At 42.0% G+C, this 23,985-nt stretch overlaps 1 protein-coding gene across 2 annotated transcripts in view; it reads right to left on the bottom strand.

The window, feature by feature from the left end:
• Positions 1-1,082: 1,082 nt before the first annotated feature.
• Positions 1,083-23,985, bottom strand: part of gabbr1b (gamma-aminobutyric acid (GABA) B receptor, 1b) — a 115,444-nt gene continuing 92,541 nt past the window's right edge. For both annotated transcript variants that reach the window (XM_085378101.1, XM_085378100.1), the window contains exons 16-18: positions 2,298-2,426; positions 1,593-1,736; positions 1,083-1,370 (exon numbers count right to left, since the gene is read on the bottom strand). In XM_085378101.1, coding sequence (XP_085234227.1) covers positions 1,083-1,370; positions 1,593-1,736; positions 2,298-2,426 — 561 coding nt within the window. The remainder of the gene's footprint in view (positions 1,371-1,592; positions 1,737-2,297; positions 2,427-23,985) is intronic.

Here is a 23,985-nt window from a genome sequence, read left to right as displayed (position 1 = left end):
TGCTTATAACACAAATAGCCTAGTCTTCTGGGAATTTTGTTGTTCTACAACTCTACCACTCTCTATATAAACCCAACCAGTTTGAAAGTGTAATAACAATGATGGATGCAGCCACTCACCAGCATGTTATTAAAAGTGGGGCTTATTAGCCATCTCTTGCCTGGTTAGCAAACTGCAACCACTAACTATATTGGTGCACTGGGCAGATACTGTGGATACCTGCTAATTAGTACTAAACAACATACTAATGAAATAATAAAATTTCACTCATCAAAACTGGAAGACAGATTTCTTGGACAGACCTCTGCTCCTCTTTCACCAAACAGTGAGCACCAGGACAGGTTTAAAACGATAATTTATTTGATTCAATCCTAAGGCGCCCTGTCTAAACTAACCTCGCTAGTTTTGTAGGCTACCATTTAAATCTAATAGAGAACAGACCAGTTACAAATTTGGGAGGAAATTTATCCAGAACAATAAATCAAAAACAAATCCAGCAGAGATCAGCTTAGAAAATACTGGACTGGTACACATATAGCATTTTTCTACTGTATTTGAACACTCAAAGTGCTTCCTTACTACAACCCTTATTCACCCATTTGCACACATTCATTTACCGTAAGCACTTTTTTCTATGACTAAGTGCTGTTTACCTCATACTGTGATGGATGCCTTTGGGGCAACTCAGGATCTTGGTCAAGGATTCTTTGATGTCTGGAGGAGCCAATCTTCCAACGGGTGGATGACCCAGTCTACATCTTGAGCTACAGCCGCTCTACTGTTTTCAAGTTGTAGTAGTAGTGGTAAACTGACCTCAAAGCCAGGGGACATTTAAAGACGCTGCTCATGCCTCAATCAAATTAATCAAAAGTACATGTGCTATCACAGGGTGTATATCTGTGTATGTGCCTTCTCAGTGTTTTTATTGAGCTGTTGCTTGACTGGAACATATTTTGCTGCACTCATTTCTGTCTGAGGGAAAATCCTTTACCTTTTTTTTAATCTTCATTTTAAACCTTAGATATTTATTTATTTTTCAAACTTGTATTACTATCCTCATCCTGCCACTGTTAACCACCATCTTACTTGTAGAGTAGCTGAAGCCGGCTAGTGTGACACTTATTTCGACTGATCTTGCTGTCTGACTGGTAGAGACTGGACGAATTGGCGAAGGACTGTGGAACAGGATGAGGGTCAGAGGCAGGCGCTGGGTATCCTGGAGGAGGGGCCAACGACCTGGGGTCACTCTGGGTGATGGAAAAGGGAGGGGGGCTGTGGTTCTGATTAGTGATGGTGGACGCTCTTCTCCTTGATCGCAGGGCCTGTCTCTCAGACAGCTGGTTTCTCAGCTCTGACACACGTTCTTCTTTCTAAGGGAAAAGTAAAGTAAACACTCAAAAATTAAGTTATTACAGATCCAAAAAGACTTTTACATGATAAGCATCTGTTTTAACTGACTTAGTTAACAGGAGAACCTGCTTTCTTGTTTAGGTACTTCTTGGGAGAAAAAGTATTTGAGTCATTAACCTGTTAAATACAGAGGAAGAGCTTAAATGAAACAAACACTTGGATAAGAAAAGGGCCTGCCTGACCTCCTGGATGATCTTCTGCAGTTCCTTGTTCTCTCTCTCTAGTTGTCTGGACTTCTCCTCGTCATTGTTATTGGTGGATGAACCTGTCTTCATGGTCTCCTGGGCATCTGACTGCCACTCACCACGTGTTATCAGGCGCCGCATCTACAAATTGTGCAAATGTTTTTAATGTGATACATGAAAACTCCATAGTGCATCTATTACAACAGCAGGGCTTTGTAGTACTGTAGAAGAGTCCATCTGCTGATAGGTACTTCTTTTGCAGAACTTTTACCAACTCAAAACATTTTGCACATTATGAAACAAAGGATTTAACAAAGATCACCCAGGACTACAGAGCATCTAGAATCCTTTATCAGAGAGGAATGGGACCTCATTCTTACTAATTAAAATATGTTTTTTGATTTACTTGGCAAGTATGGACGTGATATTTGTGTACTTAGTTAATATCATCCTCCCTAAACTAACAGCACTCCAGGAATATGAACAGAGACACAGCACCATGCTGATTGGCCAGAGTAGACTGTTAAAGATCTGAATTGGTGATGCTGACACGGCAACACTCACCCAATTAGCAGACCCTCAGGTGATATATCATGCAATCTCAGATGCCGTCCATGCTAATGGATTTTCATCCGGTCTTACACTAAATGTGCTAGTTTAATCTGCAGGTATGGGATGAAGAGAGGTGTGAGATGGATTTACCTTGGGGACAAACAGAACCACCAGGGTGATGTAGACTGAGAAGACAATGGCTAAAGAGGCGAAGGCGAAAGAGGCATCCTGCTGGGAGGACAGAATCATGGTGACTGGAGCTGTGATCATACACAGTACCTGAAGAGAAGAATAAATAGAGTAGATAAGCTTAGCTTGTTTATTACAAAAAAATAACAAGAAAATTTTAGTCTTAGCATAAATTTAAAAAAAAAAGTGTAACAATTTCAACAGAGTTACCTATCACACTAGTAAAAAAGGACCAGGTGGAATTCAGTCCAACTGTTTTCTACAGAACATTAATACAAAACCTCTGGTTTCAATTTAATGGCGATTTTGAAGACCAGTGATGGGATTAACAGCGTTAAAAGTAACGGCATTACTAACGGCTAACACTAAATAGCCAGACTCTCACTCAGTCACCCTCACCGAAGCCTCTCTTTTCCCGTCTTCATTCCTGAAAACTCACCTTCTGTCAACCTTAACTCAGCTCTGGAATTAACCACCCTCTCCCTCAGTTGCCTTCACACCATTGACCGCCTTTGACAGTACAAACTGGCAGAAAAAATAGATCCAGCAGACGTAATTTGGACAGTGATCTCCAAACAGGGAGCAATAATTGGTGATCACGAGCAAATCCTGCAGTTTCAGGCAAAATCAGGTGCAAATCAATCAGTGACAGACAGTAGGAAATCCTATCCACATTTCCAAAGCTCTGTTCAGACATCACTCCCACCCCCAATCAGCCACCAGTACACTCAGCACAGTCCCCGTTTGCTGCTCCTGAGAAAGACGCTCCACTTTTCTCTGCCCTGGTCTCTGCAAACCATGCCTGTGTTCCATGATGCAGTGACCTCAACACTCAAACCTTTTTCCGGTGAGTTGGGCCGGTACAGGGCTTTCTCTTACAGTGCTCACTTGTGTTCGGCCAATCGCCTCTTTCTTTGACAATGCTGCTAAACTCTCCCACTTAGTAGGTCTGCTGAGGAGAAAGACGCTGGCATGGGCTGAAGCTTATTTTTCACTCACCCAGTCTCTGAGGGCAGCGTGGCCAATTATTAAATTTATGGCAGGGCAAAACGTAGTGTAGCAAAGTTTGTCACTGATTTGTACAACTGGAAGCCAGTTGGCCCGATCATTGGCTTCAGGGTTTATTTTTGCAAGCCTTAAATGTTAGCCCTTCCATTCATGCTAGAACCTCCCATACCTGCCATTGCACTCAATAACCAGGTTTTTGCTCTATAACTCATCAAACCGAATCAGTTAATCTGATCTTGTCTGGAAACCACTGGGAGACCCTCTCATTTTTCACCTTTCATTATCCTGACACACCTCTGATCCTCAGTTACCATAGTTAGAAAAACACAATTATCATATAGACTTCCACAGAAAATGGGTCCAAAATCCACATGTGTCCTTCTCTGGATTCCTCAGGGAAATATTTAGCAAATTTCTCTGTCAGTTGTGAAAGGTGCTGACAGACTGATCACTGATCTTCCCCTGAGGAGAGTTTTCCAAGATGTAAGACAAAAGTGGAAACATGTCCATCCTCTTTTCCTGGGCCCTCTCAGTCCACAAAGCAATTTCCTCTTGAAAGCTTCAACTTTGTCTGCAACAAAAAAACATGTTGCTGTTTCTCCCTTGAAGTGAGATGTTCATGTGCAAGAGGAGATGTTTTTTTCTCTGTGAGAAAAGAAACGATCTCATTCCCCAGTTCCAACAAACATTTGAGGTCCAGTCCTCTTGAAAGCCAGCTCACCTCACTGTGGTAGAGCAGCTAGACACGATCTGCTTCCATGTCCTCACAAAGCTTAGCAAAACATCTGGAATTCACACCATTATTTTTAATGAAAGTTGATAGTTTTCACACTTACAATCCATCACCTCGTCACATACAGCACATGTGGCAGGGCATCACCAACTACAGGAAGATGGCACCTGCCTGTGATGGTGACGTCTCCCTACCTCTCCAACATCTATGCACATTTTGACGCTCAGAATGACGTGTTCGTAAGGAAGACCCGGCTGCCACCCACACTGGACCCACTGCAGTTTGCCTGTCCCCCCAGCTGGTGAACAGATTACGCCAGTGCCACCACCCTACATCTTGCCCTCGTCCACCTGGACAATAAATTCAATTTCAGTTCAATTCAGTTCAATTTTATTCATACAGCGGCTAATGACAACAACAGTAGCTCTGCCTCAAGGCACTTTATATTGTAAGGTAGACCCTAGGAAAATACAATAAAGACCCATATGTACGAATGCTGTTCATAGACTTCAGTTCAGCATTCAACACAATCATTCCTCAGCACCTGATTGGAAAACTGAGCCTGCTGGGTCTGAACACCTCCCTCTGCAACCGGATCCTGGACTTTCTGATAGAGAGACCTCAGGCAGTCCAGATCGGTAACAGCATCACCAACATCACCACACTGAGCACTGGAGCCTCTCAGGGCTGTGTGCTCAGCCCACTGCTGTTCACTTTACTGACTCAGCAGCAATGCACAATTTGAACCACATCATCAAGTTCGCTGATGACACGACTGTGGTGAGTCTCATCAGCAAGATCGACGAGTCAACATACAGAGAGAAGGTGCAACAGCTAACAGACTGGTGTAGAGTCAACAACCTGTCTCTGAAGGTGGACAAAACAAAACAGATTGTTGACTTCAGGAGAGCACTGTCCAGTTAACTTCGATGGATCCTCTGTGGTGGTTGAAGAGCACCAAATTCCTTGGTGTTCACCTGGCAGAGAACCTCTCTTGGTCTCTCAACACCAGCTCCATAACTAAGAAGGCCCGACAGCATCTCTATGTCCTGCGAAAGCTGAGAAAAGCCCATCTCCCACCCATTCTCACCACCTTCTACAGAGAGACTATCGAGAGTGTCCTGCGTAGCGGCATCACTGTCTTGTATGGTAACTGCACTGTATCGGATTGCAATACCCTACAGCGGATAGTGGGAACAGCTGAGAAGATCATTGGAAACTCTCTTCCCTCCATCACAGACACCTATCACACCTGCTGCTTCTGCAAAGCCACCAGCATTGTGGAGGACCCAATGCACCCCTCGCACACGCTCTTTACCATGCTGCCTTCTGGCAAGAGGTACTGGAGCTCTCACAGCCAGACTGATGGCTTGGGGAACAGTTTCTTCCCCAAGCCATCAGACTCGAGGGTGGCTCAGTGACTGGACTGACACACACACACACACACACACACACACACACACACACACACACACACACACACACACACACACACACACACACACACTTCATACATCAAGTGACTTTTTGCAACAATGCTCAGTCTTTTGCACAACCCACTGTTATTGTTGCAGTCTACCTTTACACTGTTGTGTCTGTGTGTCTTTTGGGTTTTTTTTGGCAATTTTTGTACACTTGGACTTTATGTAGTCCTGTGTTGATTGTCTGTATATTATTCTGTATATTCTGTACGTTATACCTTATATGTAGCACAATGGTCTTGGAAGAACGTTATCTCATTTCACTGAGTACTGTACCTCTGCACAAAGTTGGAGTGACAATAAAGCCACTTGACTTGACTTCACTTTAAAGGGGCATCAACAATTTCACAGCTGAGGTCAACTGTATTCAGAGCAAGATCAGGTAGACCAAAACCACACCATCAGAAGACTAATATATTGAACTTACTCACTTTCCAACTTTATCACTGATAACGCATAATCATATTTTAATAGAGCATTTCATTCTATACACATTAATCATTTAATATACGTCAAACGAGTGGCCAATTGAGAATTAAAATTTAACTTAACAAACGTGTTTGCTTTAATGTGTGATGAAGCCACAGTAGCAGGATTTACCATACAAACCCATGCAAAAAGGACCTGGCAAGAGTTCATGCCACTACTTTTGAGCTGCACAGAAAGAGAAGCAGACCAATTGTCTGTAGAATTATATAATTATAATTATCTTCTGGTTTCATCTTTGTGGAAAAAGATTCTCATAGCAGCAGGACAAAACTCTGAAGTAATACCTGAAGACTAAAGAAACCCAAGGACTGTTGACCTGCCTACATAGTCATCTGATCTCAGTCATTGAATATGTACGGCCATTTGTAGACTGAGGAAGCTAAACATTCCTGACATGAAAAGAAGCTCTTTGTTATATTGTCAGATGGCATTTGGACTCGACTGTTATCAACAACCTAAGAAAGAGAACCACCTCTTCATACCAGCTACTGACAGCAAACAGGGAAGTTGGTTTTATATGCAAGACTCCCGTGTAGAGATGTGGAGAAACCTAAACCCTTCACAGCTTGTAACAGCAGTCTGGCGAGGAAGGAGCAGCTAGCAGGACCAGCACACGTGTGGTGGTTAGCCAAATAACCCGAAGCCAGTCGGTTAAATCCAATAACAGACCTTTATTCGCTGTCAGCAACATTACATTATGAGCCAGGTCTCCACGGCTGTACTCGCCCGTCATACATGCGCTGAGATTGGTATCGCCGGTGCCAGCTTGTTACAACAGTACGGTGTTTCTTTTAGAATGGAACACGAGCAGCATGGAATGGCTGCCACGAACAATACACACCCACTAGGAGACTCTCACAGCTATTACAATAGTAGGGCAACCCCCCTAGTGGTGCTATAACCCAAAAGGGTTGTTACAAGCTATGGTCAGATAAAAAGAATTTTACCATTAGACAAAGATAACCTGATTAAATACAAAATGCAGTTTTTAAATAATGATGCATTTATTAACTGAAAAAAGCTCTCCATGTCTATAGTACATGGCCTTGTGTGAAAAGCAATTGCCCCCTGAACCTAATTAAGGTTGTGCCCTGCCTTGGAGCAAGAACTGCAATCACGCATCTGCGGTAACTGGAAATGAGTCTTTCACATCACAGTGGAATTTTGGCACATTCTTCGTTGGAGGATTGTTTTAATGCTTTAATGCATTGGAGGATTTTCAAGTGTGAATGGCCTGTTTAAGGTCGTGGATTTAAACTGAGAGTTCATGTAGACCACCCCAAAACCTTCATTTTGTTTTCTGAGCCATTCAGAGTTTTGGTTTACGTGCTGATGTAGTTTTGTTTTGTTTGAGATTAAGGGCACAAACTGATGCAGGGGCACAAATCATTTTCTTATTGTTGAATCATAAACACTCCTTTTGTGATCTCGTGGATGAGTCATCGATGGTTTCTCTCAAGTACTTTTGGCACTGTTCCAAGTTTTCTCCATTTGTGGATAATGGCTCTCATTATGGTTCACTGGAGTCTAAAAGCCTTAGAAATGGCTCTGTAACCCTTTAAAGATTGATAGATATCAATTACATTGTTTCTCAATTGTTCTGGAGTTTCTTTAGATCACAACATGATGTGATGCTTTCTGAGATCATTTAGCCTACTTCACTTTGTCAGAAGAGAAGTAGGCTAAATGAGTAGGACAACGCACCCACCACCACCACCATCAAACCCACAAATGAAGAAATTATTTTTGGAGGAATCAAATTTGGTGCTTATCTCTCTAGCAGAATCCTCCACTAAAGATAAGTGAAGCTTACCTCACACACTTTTTATTGTTTTTTCCTATGATCTTTGCCAGTCTTTACATGGTTTTCCATTGTGATTGATGAGCATTTCTTAATAACTTGCCAGCAGTATTCTTTCATTTTTATCATGCTAACAAACGGAGGGCAGATGAATTTGGCGGTGTCTAAAAATGTGACAGTGAAGAAAAGAGTGCATAGTATCAAATAAAGCAGGAGAAATTGGAGGTAAATCAATCGATATTAATCAGTAGTCAGTCATTTTGGGCAAAGGCTAAAAATTTTCTTCCAAATTGACAAATGCAAGCAGCAAGCTAGCAGCCATGTTTTCTCTACTATGTCAGTACTTACATGCAGCCTCGAACAAACACAATCCAGCCCTTAAATTATTATTAATAATTATTTATTAATTCATTAATGCATCGATCTTAGTGGAAGAAATAGCATTTCTGCGCACTGGGAATTGGGAAGAGCTAATCCCATCTGGAGACAGACTGTTTCCAGTGGCCTTCCATCTTTACAGAGGCACTTTTAAAATTTTAAAGTGTGCTTTATTACTGTATAACTGCATTTCTAGCCTTGTTTCAGGTGCCTTAATCTCAATTGTTGCCCAGAACTTGCTTAAATTCAAGCACTGGATTTCTGTCTATGACGTTGGAATGTTACTATGAAAAGTGTGCAGAGATTTTTATATTGTGATTTGCTGCCAAATGAAACAGAATTAAGTCAAATGATTGAAATGGCCCAGGAGCAATTCTCCCACAGCTGAATGGAGAAATGAACTAATCAAGTGTCAGAAAATGGTCACAAAAATGTTACAAGCATGAGCTAAACAGATCTGACAAAAAAAAAAAAAAAGATCAGTTCTGCAGTTTGAGCAACTTTAGGATTCTTTTTATATATGAACATGTTGCAGATAAATGATATGATTAATTGTTAAAATATCACTTATTATGTATCACTTTGCTAAAAGTATTTAAAATAGTACATATTAATTCTGCCTCAAGCAGATACAGGAGTACAAGCCAAGCCTGAAACCACATTGACTCATCAGTAATAATTAATAAAGCAATTAGAAAGGACATTTTCCAAATGAAAGCATATATTAAGCATTTATCTTTATATTTCCAGAGCACAACATTTGCTTGTGTTTCAGCATTTTTTACACATTACACACCACTTTTGTTTATCATTTGTAACAACACATCCCACACATGGCATGGTATTAGTAAAAGGGATGTTATGTTGGCATATAATATCATGTACAAATAAAAAAAAAGAAAAGAAAAGAACAGGATCCAAGACAGACCCCAGTGAAATTCCTGATGTCTCAACAGCTGATGTGGAAGAGTATTTTCCAATGAGAAAGCCCATTGTTTAATATAAGATTGAAACCAGTTAGGAACCATACCCTTGACTCCTGCACAGTGTTCCAAGCACCCAATGAGTAAGTCATGGCTGACAGTGTCAGACAGCACACAAATCCTAGACAGCTAAGAGCTAAGACAGAACAGCCACTAGAATCAGCATCAAGTAGAATATTGTTTGTTACTTTTAAAAGTACAGACTCTGTACTCTGAAAGACCCTAAAAAAATGTCAGTTTTGATATAGGCTGACAAATGCAGACGACACAGCCATCATGGGGTGTATCTGGGATGATCAGGAAGAGGAGTACAGAAGTCTGGTGAGGAACTTTGTCGCATGGAGTCACATAAACCACCTGCAACTCAACACCTCAAAGACTAAGGAACTGGTTGTGGACTTCGGGAGGTCCAGAGAAGGTCCACTGCCGGTTCAGATAGAGGGGGAGGAGGTGGAGGTGGTCAACAAGTACAAGTACCTCGGGCTGTGGGTGGACAATAAACTGGACTGGTCATGCAACACAGAGCACCTGTATAAAAAAGCCCAAAGCCGACTGTACTTCCTCAGGAGGCTGAGGTCTTTTAACATCTGCAGGAAGCTCCTGAGGATGTTTTACCAGTCAGTGGTTGCTGGAGTACTTTTCTATGCTGTGGTGTGCTGGGGGAGCAGCACAGCAAAGAGGGACTCATCCAGGCTGGAGAAACTGATCAGGAGGGCTAGCTCTGTGGTCGGCATGAAGCTGGACACTCTGGTGACAGTGGCAGAGAAAAGGACATTAAAGAAACTGATGGACATTATGGACAATGCCAGGCATCCTCTGCACACGGCCATTAACAGCCAGAAGAGTCTGTTCAGTGACAGGTTGCTTCTCCCCAAGACAAGAACTAACAGACTTAAAAACTCCTTTGTCCCACACGCCATCAAACTGTTTAACTCCTCCCTGGAGGGGAGAGGGAGGGGAAACAGGAGGACAAAGGAGGGGGAACAACTAAGCTGTAGTGCCTCTTCACCCCACTGTGCAATACCTTGTGCAATACTTTTTGTAAATAGTCAACAGTGCAATAGACCTCAATACTCGAAATGTGCAATTCATTCACTTGTATTTTTATTTTTTATTCCTATTTATTCTATTTATCCCCTTCGTATATTTTATTTATATTGTCTCTGTGTTTATATATGTGTGTGTGTGTGTGTGTGTATATATATATATATAATATTCTGTAACTCTGGAACTTCGGTCGTTGCTGTGCTTTTTGGAAATCGAATTTCCCAGAGGAACCCACCCGAGGGATTAATAAAGTTCTATCTAATCTAATCTAATCTAAATAATCAGAACATGCACTTGAAATTTGGGGTTTTAAAGAATGGGTCAACTACTGCATGCTATATCACACAGGAGCTACGGTAAATGTTACCATTTACCGTAGCTCCTGTGTGATATAGCATGTCACACCTGTATTTGTTTAGTGCTTTACTTAGTCCCTAAGGACCCCAAAGCGCTTTACACTACATTCAGTCATTCACCCATTCACACACACAGGGCTGGACTGGGACAAAAAATCGGCCCGGGCATTTTGACTAGAGACCGGCCCCCCAGGTATTATAGGAAAAAACATAAAGCCTTTGAATGAAAACAAACGCTGTTGTGACAGTGATGTACAGTCTTGTTGGTATATGTATGATTTCTATACGTTGTACATCAGATAAAAACTCTGGTTGTAAGATTCAGAGAATTATTTAATGAAAGCGAGATATTTTAAATGAGAATAAGGAAGTATTTCTTTGTGCCCCCCCCCCCTCCCTGTTAATGCCCCACCTGTCCCCCAGGCAAAACTTTGCTAGACCCGCCCCTGCACAGTTACCAGCTGTCAGCTACTTAGAAAAGGATCCTGGTGTTATTTGTCTCTCAGAAACAGTTCATAACTTCCCTTCAACTCATTCATGTCACCTAAAAGGTAAACCTGCTTCTCCATCACCTGTTCAGCTCTGATGATTCAGTAAGGACATCTCCTGGTTTCATCTTCATGTTTCCCTCTCACCAGATAACCAAACCAACATCATGACCAGCAGCTTTTACAGCTGTGGCTCCAGCAAACATCAGCTGATACTAGAAAGTAATATTAAATAAATTCTAACAACAGCTGATCAAGCTTAAACGTGCTGCTGTTGTTTAGCGCGACATCCGCTGGTTTCCTCTTTCTGGCACAAAGTGGGCGATAAACAAACAAGAGAGACGATCAGCTGATCATTGATCAGTTTCATGATTGAATGAGAGAAGAATGGTAAATGGTAAATGGTCTGTATTTGTATAGCGCTTTACTTGGTCCTAAGGACCCCAAAGCGCTTTACACTATACACAATCATCCACCCATTCACGCACACATTCACACACTGGTGATAGCAAGCTACAATGTAGCCACAGCCGCCCTGGGGCGCACTGACCGAGGCGAGGCTGCCGGACACTGGCGCCACCGGGCCCTCTGACCGCCACCAGTAGGCAACGGGTGAAGTGTCTTGCCCAAGGACACAACGACCGAGACTGTCGGAGCCGGGGCTCAAACCGGCAACCTTCCGATTACAAGAAGAGACAGCTGACAGCGTAAAGACAGAGAAAAACTCCAGCTTTGTGTCTTTTTCCATCCTGGCTGAAGTACGGGACAAACTGTGTTCCTTTTCACCTCAATACGAAACGCGTAATATTTTCTCTGAATGCGGGACAATTCCGTTTTTTAGGGCACCGTTGGAAACTCTACTAACTAACCTTATGAATAAAATAAAGTTCACTATCAGTAACATAGCACCCACCCAGCTGTAGAAACTCCGTCATGCTAGCTAGTACGCAGTACAAGTTATTGTAACTGACGGTAAAAAGTCAGCACAACGAAAATAAACTCCACCTAAACTTGGTTTATTTCTGACCCAGACAGACTGCAGGTCATAACTTCTTACCTGAAGTTCAGTTCACCTGACACTCGGCCCGGCGGCTGCCTCGGGTCTCTCCTCCTCCTGCCTCACCTTTCCCTCATCCACCTGGCCTCTTGTGGCAGCTCCGCCATAGCCACCACCAAACAACTGAGTTATTTTTACACATCTGCCAGCATCTGGCCAATCCACCACCTTTCATTGTTTATACTGTTATAAAAATAAATAAATTAAAAAAAATCACCGGCCCATAAAAACGAAAAATCACCATCGACCCACCGGGCAAATGCCCGGTATGCCCGATGGCCAGTCCAGCTATGCACACACACACTCACACATTGGTGATGGCAAGCTACATTGTAGCTACATTGTAGCCACAGCTGCCCTGGGACACACTGACAGAGGCGAGGCTGCCGGACACTGGCGCCACCGGGCCCTCTGACCATCACCAGTAGGCAAACATTGTCATGGTCCTGGGTCGTTGACCCAGCGTTTTGTGTTTTGTGATTATTTCCCTCTGTTCTAGTTATTCTGTGTCCTCCCCCCTTGTGTCCGGTTCGGGTTCTAGATTTCCTGTTTTGTTCTGAAAGTCTGTGTCTGTTGTCATTGTGTTCAGCTTGTGTCCTCCAGTCATCATGTGTATTCAGATCAGCTGTTCTTCCCTCCTGTGTGCGATTACCCGATTACCTTGTGTGTGTGTGTGTGTGTATATATAGTGGGTGTCGGTCTGTGTTCGTTGTCGGCTCGTCTGCGTTCTATGGTGTTCCTGTCTCTGCGTCTCTCTGCCCCGCACCCCTTTTGTATGGTCTCAGGTTTGTCATTTAGTTCTCCCAGTTTAGGTTTCTTCAGTCGTTTTGTCATGCCTCACTGCCTGTTTCTGCCATTGTCACTTTGTAAATAAACATCACTCGTATCATCAGTCACTGCTGCATTTTGGGTCCTCCCTTTCCTCCACACCACACGGCTCATTCCGCCAGCCGTGACAAACATGGGGTTAGTATCTTGCTATACCAGCAGCTAGGCTCACATTTACAATTCTGAGAACTTAATCACCCATTATATAAAAAGTTTCCTTAATAAACAAAGATAGAAGTGAAAATATGTTGCCTTTGCAGATCCAGCCCCCTCTTGAAATCAAATCAGGCATCCATCCATCCATCCATCCATCCATCCATCCATCCATCCATCCATCCATCCATTTCCACTTTTTCAGCTGTCTTAGTACTAGAATCTAATCTGGCGAGATTTTAAAAACTCTAATGGCACCTCATCTGTGCTCGGCTCTTTTACATTCTGTCCTGACAGCCCTATTAGACAGAATTTAAACCTAGGGCATTTTATTCTGAGGTGGGCGGCCAAGTTCAAAGCATCTGCTCATCTGTTGCTTCTGAACTCCATAAGTTTTGAATCACTTATTTTTAGTACTGAATTAATGACCCCGCTGCTTTTCATTCTCATCTACAGTCCACCAAAAATAAAAGCTCTATTGTAGAATTTAGATCTTTTGTCCTCAGTAACAGTAATGCATGACTGCATATTGTGGGATTTTAATATTCATGGGCACTGAAAAAAACAGCTGTGGGAATCTTTTGATTTTATTCGACATGTATTCAACGGCCTCACTGATGACCATGTGAATACTCTTGATCTTCTTTTTGTCATATTTTCTTCTTTTGTCAATTTAATATCTAACATGTTGACATTGTAGAATTTTTTTTCTGACCATAAACTATAACTTTTATGACACTTTTACTCTCTAAATTTGTGGTCCTAGTATTGCAATACCTTTCGATAAAAAGTTTGGTCCTTCCATAGCTACTCGTTTTCAAATTCAAATTTTTATTTGTCACGTACACAGTCATACACAGTACGATATGTAGTGAAATCGTACTGTGGGTGTTCAAGAGCGCACTTCTTTCATCTGTGCATCATCATGATCAGATGTCCACAGAACAAATACGCTTAATATTTAAACCCACAGTACAAAAAAACCCTGAAGTGTACGTCTTTTGGTACACTTTAGACACATATTGGGTAAAATTTAAAGAATCCATGATGCTGAACAGTGGTGGACCTAGCCTGTTTGGCGCCCCCACCCACACATTAAACATATTAAGGATTGTACATTAACATATTTTATAGTAAAAACTGTTGTCAGAACCATACTGAATTTAACCAGTGAACCAGAGAAGGTTAAAGCATGGTTAAACACACACACACATATATGAAGAGAGAGAGAGTATGCATAGTATGCAAACGGCTAACAAACAGACATCATAATTTGTCATACAATGAGAATAGGACAAATCAACAATAGACATTGACTAATTAATTTTGTGCTGAACACAGTCCAAAAGATTCAGTCAGCTACATCAGTGTCTACTGTTTACTATCATAGCCAAGTGGCTAACAAACGTAAACAGACGTTTACACTATCCCTACTAATTAATGTTTTCTTGTAGTATCTCTGTTGTGGTCAGTGCTATCCTGTATGCTGTTGCATGCTGGGGCAGCAGATTGAGGGCCACAGATGCCAACAGACTAAATAAACTGATCCACAAGGCCAGTAATGTTGTGGGGGTGGAGCCAAGGGCGTAGATTTGGCATGGACGGAAGGTCCCCACCAATAATTTGATCTCTTCGAGTAATGAAAAACAAACCCGATGAAATGAATAACGTGTTTTGGAAACTAACTGCACAACAGGCAGCACTATTAGTTATCTCAGTCTCAGAGCAGCATTTCTAATTTTGATTGAAACTGTCAGAGAAAACGGCAGTCTCTCCAGGATATTAGTTTACAGAGGCTGTTAAAATTATATGACTAACATTATAATGTTGGTGACACAATAATTTCATCCTAATGGCACTGACATATTCATAGGGTTAATTTTTGAGACAAAATATCATGAGGTAGTCATGATTTTGCAAATATTCCACCTTGTAGTGCAGTTTGCACAAATTGTTTTAAAAATGCACTCACCCTACAAACATTACTGATGAGTCAAGATCTGCACAAATTGACAGAAACACTGAAGCAGCTACACATTTTATTCTTATTGTCATGTATGTCCTATTTGTCAGGTGACAGAAGAACCAACACAAAGCTCAGAGAGTAATGGTGATACAAGATCACAGGTGGAATTGGATGATGACTTGTTGGTTCATGACTGTATTTGAAGCATGTGTGACTGCATGTATGTGGAATGTCTCACTGTTATTTATCAGGTGACAGAGGCAGCTCTGCCATGTTGTAGCTCAGACAGAGGTGAAGCGGCGAGGTCACAGGTGACTGACTGATGTTTTGGTGCTCTAGATTAACGAGAGGAGCAGGCATGTGTTTGGCTCCTTCACATAGTGGACACTGAGTTGTTGTGTGGGGCACCAGTAGTCCATATCTGTTGCTGTAACAGTAGTTCATGTTTAGAATAGAAAATCTCAGCTCACTGATCTGATCGGGGCAATAGTGCCTAAAATGTTGCATAATTTTACTGAGAGATCTTTTACTTTGTGGTAATCTTAGATGAGTAGTTTTATGGACAAAAACCATTCAGTGTTGCCTTAGTGCTAATGTATAAGAGATGTTGGTGTACTATAACTGAACTAATGTTGTTAAGTCCTTAAAGTCATGTTCTTTTATTGACATGACTGTATTTGAAGCTATTTTTACTTTTGTATGATACCTTATATCTATGGAATATGGCTGAAGTAAACTAAAGCCTAAAATACTTAGTCAGTCATGTGTAAGTACGCAAACTCGTTGCCTCAAAAAAAATTAAGTAAAGTTTAGTTAAGATGATTACGGTAAGATAGGGCAACATATTTATTTTGAGTACTGTACTGTAAATAGTGGAGATGACAATAAAGTTTACTTTGACTTCAGCACAGCAGCAAGCGGGTGCACCGAGGGCTCTTGCGCTCACTTTTCGCGTATAGAATTTCGAAAAACATCGGTGCAAATTATAAGTCTGTATCATAATGTCTGGTGTTTTCATGTTTGTTGGTTTGTTTTTATTTTGTTTTATTTTGCGAGTTGGTTATTAGATGCCGCTTCAGCCAGCCGGAGAATCCCCCATCGCCCCACCCGCATAGGTGCATGAGTAGTTTCAAACCAAAAGCGGAAACCTTACTTGTCTTTTAAACTTTTATGCAGAGAGGAATACTTCATAATCTGTCAGGTAAAATTTGGCAATTTTTACTGTGTGCTATACATAGTAAGTAAGTAACATTTATTTATATAGCACATTTCACACATAAAAATCACTAAGTGCTTTACGATAAAACCAGAAATATAAATAAAATAATATAAAACAGTGAAAGATTAAGGCTACGTCCACACGTACACGGGTATTTTTGAAAACTGAGATTTTCCGTTTTCGTTTAAAAAAATAATCCCGTCCACACGTAAAGGCAGAAATGAAGGAAAACGCTGCTAGGAACATGCCAAAGCAACAGGTGGCGATATATATTCCTAACCGTGCAGAAATGTTGGCCAATCAGAAGTCTAGAAGCCTCGGTGGGAAAAAGTAAACAAAGCTGGGGCATAGAAGCAGAACGGAGTCGTATGTGTGGACGGACAGTAACTGTGTGTATATGTAAGCATTTAAACACTGCAGAGAGTAGAATTAACAGTATTGTAGAAATTCATTTCACCGAAACAATAACGTGGCGCACAGTGTGACGTCAAAAAATGTGCACACCTTTGACGCTGTGTTTTCTGCGTTTTTCTCATCCACACGTAAATGCACCCATATGGAAAAGATATATAAATCTTATAAAGTTTGTATCTGTCTTGTGTGAAACTTGTATGAAAAGCATATAAGAGTGAAAACAGATAAGATCCCTTGAAAAATTATATAATGAAACTTGTATGTTTTGGATACTTACTAAAACAATATATGAAAGTAATGAGAAAGTGGCCACTTTCATGAGTAAATCATGTAATCCTTATATGATTTACTCATGAAAGTGGCCACTTTCATGAGTAATCACATATAAGTTTTTACTATTTCTTTTCCATATGGGCAAAAACTGAGTTTTCAAAAATATCCACCCTGGCCGGAGTTTTTAAAAATCTCCGTTTTCAGTGACCAAAAACGCCATTTACGTGTGGACGAAAGGTGCAAACGCATAGAAAAATCTGCGTTTTCAAAAATACCCGTGTACGTGTGGACGTAGCCTAATTAAAAGCTTGTTTGTATAAAAATGTCTTCAGCTGCTTTTTAAAGGAGTCAGTGGAGAACTGATGTTTCAGAAAACACTTGATTCATACAGACAGTAAAAGATCTCTCCTAGATAGATACGGCATGAACCATTTTAAAACAACACCAGTAATCCTGAACAAGTCCTTCAGCCTACTTATCATGATGCTGTGATTAACAGTATCAAAAGTAGAGATGGCACGATACCACTTTTTTATGTCCGATACCGATATCATAAATTTGGATATCTGCCGATACCGATATGAATCCGATATAGTGTTTTTTAATCAACAAAACTGTTTTTTAAATATCTTGCTGCATTTTGTATAAGTTCATACTCAAGTTTAAAACAACAACTACACTAAAGCTATTCTGTTATACCTGTATGCAAAAAAAAATATTTCATAGTTCAGCAATACTGATCAATCTAATAAACTTAAACCTACACCATCCTCCCTATTCTGGTATTTTAAAGAGTACTTAGCATAAATATTAAGCAACCTAACTAATAGGGTTCCAACTCCCAGCAACAACAAAAATAAATAAATAAAAAATAGGGAACCACCCCTCACGCTCCACCTCATGATGCTTAATCGACGTAATCAACCTTAATTTGATGCAGTGTGAAAAAAATACACAGAAATCAATTATTTTTCAAGAAATATTAAATAGATTCAACATCTTTCTTCAACAAAATTGCAGACTGCACAGATGGTACCTTCCCAAAGGAAAAAGTACTATAGCTTACTAGGGTATATATATTAGACTTAATAGTCACTATATACAATAATGGACTTCTATACATTTTACATCAGATTAAAACTTTGGGTGTAAGATTCAGATAAATATTAAATAATTAAAAGCTCGACATTTTAAATGAGAATAAGAAAGAAAAGTATGTCTTTGTGCCCTCTTTTCCCTGTTAATGCCCTATCGGCCCCCCTGGCTAAACTTTGCTAGATCCGCCCCTGCACAGTTACCAGCCGTCAGCTACGTAGAAAAAGATCCTCGAGTAGAAAGTAATAATAAATAAATTCTAACAACAGCTGATCAAGCTTAAACGTTCTGCTGTTGTTCAGCCGCTGGTTTCCTCTGTCTGGTGCAAAGTGGGCCAAAAGCAAACAAGAGACACGGACTCGCGACAGAAAAGCCGATCAGCTGATCATTAAGCAGTTTCATGATTGAAGTAGCAGCCGGAGAGCGAGAGGCAGTCGCTCGTTAAGCTTAACGCAGGAATGCTTTACAAACATTCAGAGATGGACTTACACACTTGCTTTACTTCTCTCGGGGATAACTTTGTCGGAGATGAAATGCGGGGTTGCTAAGCGAAGCTCCACATGCTATCCAGACCACCGACAGGTCCCGCATGCCACAGCCGCTCTATCACGTGATGCATACTGCTCCGACGTGCTAATGTTCTGAGGTGAGTTACAGCGTGTTGCAAGTTTTGTGAGGTGCTTTCGTGATATTTAATGGATCGGATTACATTTTTTATTTTTCTCCGATATCCGATCCAGTAATTTAGGTCAGTATCGGACCGATACCGATACGTAATATCGGATCGGTCCATCTCTAATCAAAAGCAGAGGTGAGATCCAATATAACCAGAACGGTGTACTCTCCAGAGTCTGCTGCCATCAGAATGTCACTAGACACTTTAAATGATGCGGTTTCAGTGGAGTGCAATTTGCGGAAAACAGACTGGAAAATGTCCAGAACATTGTTTTTCTCCAAAAAATTGTTAAGCTGCTCTGCGACCGTTTTTTCCAAGATCTTTGACACCAATGGTAATTTTGATATTGGCCTGTAACTGCTTGGAAGAGATGGTCCAAATTAGGTTTCTTTAATATAGGTTCAACAATAGCTTGGAACTGAGCAAGTATAAAGAGTAGTATTAATTATTTCCAGAATACAGGGGCCAATAGAGTCAAACACACTAATGAAAAAGGATGGAGGAAGTACATCAAGGTGACTTGAAGTCAGTTTCATATAACCAAGCAGAGCACTGATGTCCTGTAAGGTAACAGGAGTAAAAGAGGAGCAGGTATCAGAAGCAAGCAAAGTGTCAGTGTGATGCTGAGAGGATGATGGAGAAATATTAGACCTGATGGCAGCGACCTTATTAACAAATAGTTCGAAAAATTCATTACAATCAGATTTATTATAGATTGGTACAGGAGGAATTTCAGGAGAGACCATATTCTTAACCTCAGACCCTAACTGATCTCCTGCCTTTTGCCCCCATATCAGGGTGCGTTGGGGCTTAAGTGGTTAATTGTATTAAATAGGGATGGGTATCGTTTAGGTTTTATCTGATACCGGTGCCAAACCGGTACTTTTGAAATGGTGCCGGTCCTTAAACAGTGCTCAAACTGGTGCTTAAAGAATGGAGAACACAAACTTTATCCAAAAACCTCTTATATTTAGCTGTTTTTTTTTGTAAAAAGATAACAATGTTAGCCTTTTCTGCAGCTATAGGGCATATAAGGTATCAGTCTATCAAGCAAGAAGACACCTGCATGTAACTACGACGGTGTTTGCAAGTTCACCTTACATGCATTAATGTAATAACGTGGTTAGTAGGGATGGGTATTGTTTAGGTTTTATCCGATACCGGTGCCAAATCGGTACTTTTGAAACGGTGCCGGTGCTCGAACCGGTGCTTAAAGAATGGAGAACACAAAATTGGTCCAAAAACCTCTCATGTTCAGCTGTTTTTTTTGTAAAAAGATAACAATGTTAGCCTTTTCTGCAGCTATGGGGCATATATGGTATCACTCTTGGCTGGAAGCAGTGCTTAAACAATGGAAAAAACAAACTTTATCCAAAAACCTCATGTTTAGCTGTTTCCCTCTTTTTTCTTTGGTCATTTTAGCCTTTTTGGCCAGGGTGAAGGGAGTATCTGCCATCAAACAAGAAGACAGCCGCATGTAGCTATGATGATGTTTGCTAGTTCACCTTACATGCATTAATGTAATAACGTGGTTAGCCTACTCAACGTAAATTACACACGAACAACATTAAGCTGCTCACGCAGAGAAGAACGGCTGCTGCTGCCATCATCATCCATCACCATTTCTGCTACACTGGCAGGGCTAGGGGCCAGGACTCTCCTCTTCAGGTTCTTGGTGGGATGTTGCTAACTCCGGTTCCGATAACAGGCAACCCACCCGCAGTAGATGCGCTCGGTGTGAGGTCTTGCAGCAAGCTATCAAATACGGTGCATTTCTCGGCTTTTAAAAAAACGCTATGCGTCGCCAGGTGTTTCATCAGATTCGAGGTGTTACCTCCTTTGACAGTATCACAGTATCAGCTTAAAGCACTTGTTGCAGGCTGCTGAGTTTGCATCTTTTGCTGTGAAGTACAGCCAGACTTTTGACCACTTCGCCTTGGGCGTTTTTAATCTGTAGCTCTGCTCTAAAAGAACGTACGTACCTGGGCCTGCCTACTCTCCTTGGAAAGGTAAAATGATTGGCTAGAATCCAAAGTGTATGACATCTCAAGAAAAAAAAGCACCGAAATAAAGCACCGAAATGTGCGCTGCTTTTCGGTCTGCTTACTACCGTTTATGTCAGAACCGCACCGGATACCGGTACCCATCCCTAGTATTAAACAACACTTTGGGATTTTTCTTTTTTGAAGCTATTAGATTAGCAAAATATTCAGTTCTGGCATTTTTATCATTTCTTTAAGTGAGAAAATTGATTCCTTGAGATGTACCCTAAGAACCTCGAGCCTTCTATAAACATTCTAATTTGCGACAATATTTTCTAAAATTGTGAATATTTTCATTTATCCAGGGACAGAAATTTGAAGAATGGACAATACTTTGTTTTCTCTTTTAACAAATGAGAAAATAAGTGAATCAACATCATTATGAGCCATGCGAGGGTCAAACATGACAGAGAACCTAGCAGCATCCTGGTTTATAATCTGCCTTTGGATCATCATCTTAGGAGGTTAAGGATCAAAGTAAAATGACAAATTAAAAAAATATGCAGCTATGGTCACTCACATGGACATCCTCCACACATACGTCATGTATAGTTAAACCCAGGGAGAAAACAAGATCCACTCTGTGGCCCTTTGTTTGAGTGGGGGCAGAAACACTCACACTGCTGCTTAAAGTTAAAAGACTCAGTGATAGCGATGAGCTCTGCAGCAGTGTTACAGGATGCATCATCAATATGAAAGTTTAAATCTCCCAGTATTATAACTTTCTCCAATTTAATGATGGAAGGTCGTTAAATTCAGTTAGAAAGACCTTGGCAGGTCCAGGAGGTTGATAGATTAAAATACAATGAAAGGTTTTCAGAGAACCGACCTTCATCATCTGTGATTCAAATGAAGAAAAAGAGTCCGAGGTCATCAGTCTGTATGTGAGTCTGTCCTGGTAAACAGCAGCAAGTCCTCCACCATGTCCCAAAAGACGCGGAGTTCCAATGACAGAGCAGCCAGCCGGGCAGATTTCATTCAAGTAAACATAATCCTTACGGTTCTGCCACATCTCACTCAGACACATAAAATCTAATAAAATTTAATAAAGAGATCATTTAGAATAAATATTTTGTTCATTGTGGAGCGAACATTAAGCAGGGCGAACCGAACAGATGATGGTTTATCTGCGAAATCAACAGCTGAATGCAGCGGCACTTGAATTAAACACCTGTGCACACCTGTGGACCTTCTGGGCAGGGTTGCGACTCTGTCATGAGCAAAACGGAGAGTAGCATGCACTCAGGTGGGGAACACACCAAAGGAGGAGAAAAAAGTTTTCCTGTAGCTCTTCCAGCTGCCACAGTAGCTCTCCATTGAATCTTTGATGTTTAACAGTGTAACCCGATCATAAATTGAAGCAGCAGAAGCAAAGTCAGAACACAAAAGAGAAAAAACTATATTGCAAACGACGATTGACGACAGTGAAAAACTACACTGCGAGACCTGGAGGGGTGTGATTGGGAGGAACGGACTCCCTGATCTGAAACCCGAGCAGTGTTTTGTTATTGGACTTCTGTGCAAATCACAGTTTGGCCATAACAAACACCTTGTTCGAACATAAGAGTGTCCATAAGTGCACGTGGCACGAGGATGCTCTAGGCCACACTTTGATGATCGATTTTGTAATCGTATCACCAGACCTGCGACCATATGTTCTGGACACTCGGGTAAAGAGAGGGGATGAGCTGTCAACTGATCACCACCTGGTGGTGAGTTGGATCAGGTGGCGGGGGAGGACGCTGGACAGACCTGGTGCACCTTCAGGCAGTGGCTGAAGCAAAAACTCGGGTGTGGGGGGAGTTCGGAGAGGCCATGGAAAAAGACTTTCGGACTGCCTCGAAGAGATTCTGGCAAACCGTCAGGCGTCGCAGGAGGGAAAAGCGGTATTCTGCTGCACTGTGTATAGTGCTGGTGGAGCGCTGCTGACTTCAACTGAGAAAATTGTCGGGCGGTGGAAGGAATACTTCGAGGACCTCCTTAATCCCACTGACACGTCTTCCGAGGAGGAAGCAGAGTCTGGGGATGAGGGGAATGACCCACCAATTTCCAGGAGCGAAGTCACTGAGGCAGTTAAACAACTCCTTGGTGGCAGAGCCCCTGGTGTGGATGAGGTCCGCCCCGAGTTCCTGAAGGCTCTGGACGTTGTAGGGCTGTCCTGGCTGACACGCCTCTACAATGTTGCGTGGAGATCAGGGGCAGTAACCCTGGAATGGCAGACCGGGGTGGTGGTCCCCATTTTTAAGAAGGGGACCACCAGGGACCACAGGGAACACACCCTCCTTTTTAAGGAGGGTGTGTTCCAACTACAGGGGGATCACACTCCTCAGCCTCCCTCGGAAAGTCTATGCCAGGGTGCTGGAAAGGAGAGTTTGTCCGCTAGTCGAACCTCAGATACAGGAGGAACAATGCGGTTTTCGTCCTGGTCGCGGAACACTGGACCAGCTCTTTATCCTCTCGAGGATACTTGAGGGTGCATGGGAGTTTGCCCAACCAGTCTACATGTGTTTTGTGGACTTGGAGAAGGCATTCGACCGTGTCCCTCGGGGTGTCCTGTGGGAGGTGCTACGGGAGAATGGGATGTCTGGCCCATTGCTGTGGGCCATTCGATCCCTATACAACCGTTTCAAGAGCTTGGTTCGCATTGCCGGCAATAAGTCGGACTCGTTCCCGGTGGGTGATGGGCTCCGCCAGGGCTGCCCTTTGTCATTGATTCTGTTCATAATTTTTATGGACAATATTTCTAGGTGCAGCCAAGTGGTGGAGGGCTTTCACTTAGGTTGCCTCAGAATTTCATCTCTGCTTTTCGCAGATTATGTTGTTCTGTTGGCTTCATTGGGTGATGGCCTCCAGCTCGCACTGGAAAGGTTCGCAGCCGAGTGTGAAGCAGCGGGAATCAGCACCTCCAAATCTGAGGCCATGGTTCTCAGCCGGAAAAGGGTGGAGTGCCCACTCCGGGTCGGGGATGAGTTCCTGCCCTAAGTGGAGGAGTTCAAGCATCTCAGGTTCTTGTTTGCGAGTAATGGGAGAAGGGAGCCAGAGATCGACAGATGGATTGGTGCTGCGGCTGCGGTGATGTGGATGCTGCACCGGTCCGTCATGGTCAAGAGAGAGCTGTGCGTAAAAGCGAAGCTCTCAATTTACCGGTCGATCTACGTCCCT

Source organism: Diplotaxodon limnothrissa, linkage group LG18, assembly GCF_057381915.1.
Source record: "Diplotaxodon limnothrissa isolate DT_005_m linkage group LG18, D_limnothrissa_male_GT1.1, whole genome shotgun sequence".
Lineage (NCBI taxonomy): Eukaryota > Metazoa > Chordata > Actinopteri > Cichliformes > Cichlidae > Diplotaxodon > Diplotaxodon limnothrissa.
Note: the sequence above shows the minus strand (reverse complement) of the source record. Positions and strands in the feature narration are given on the sequence as shown.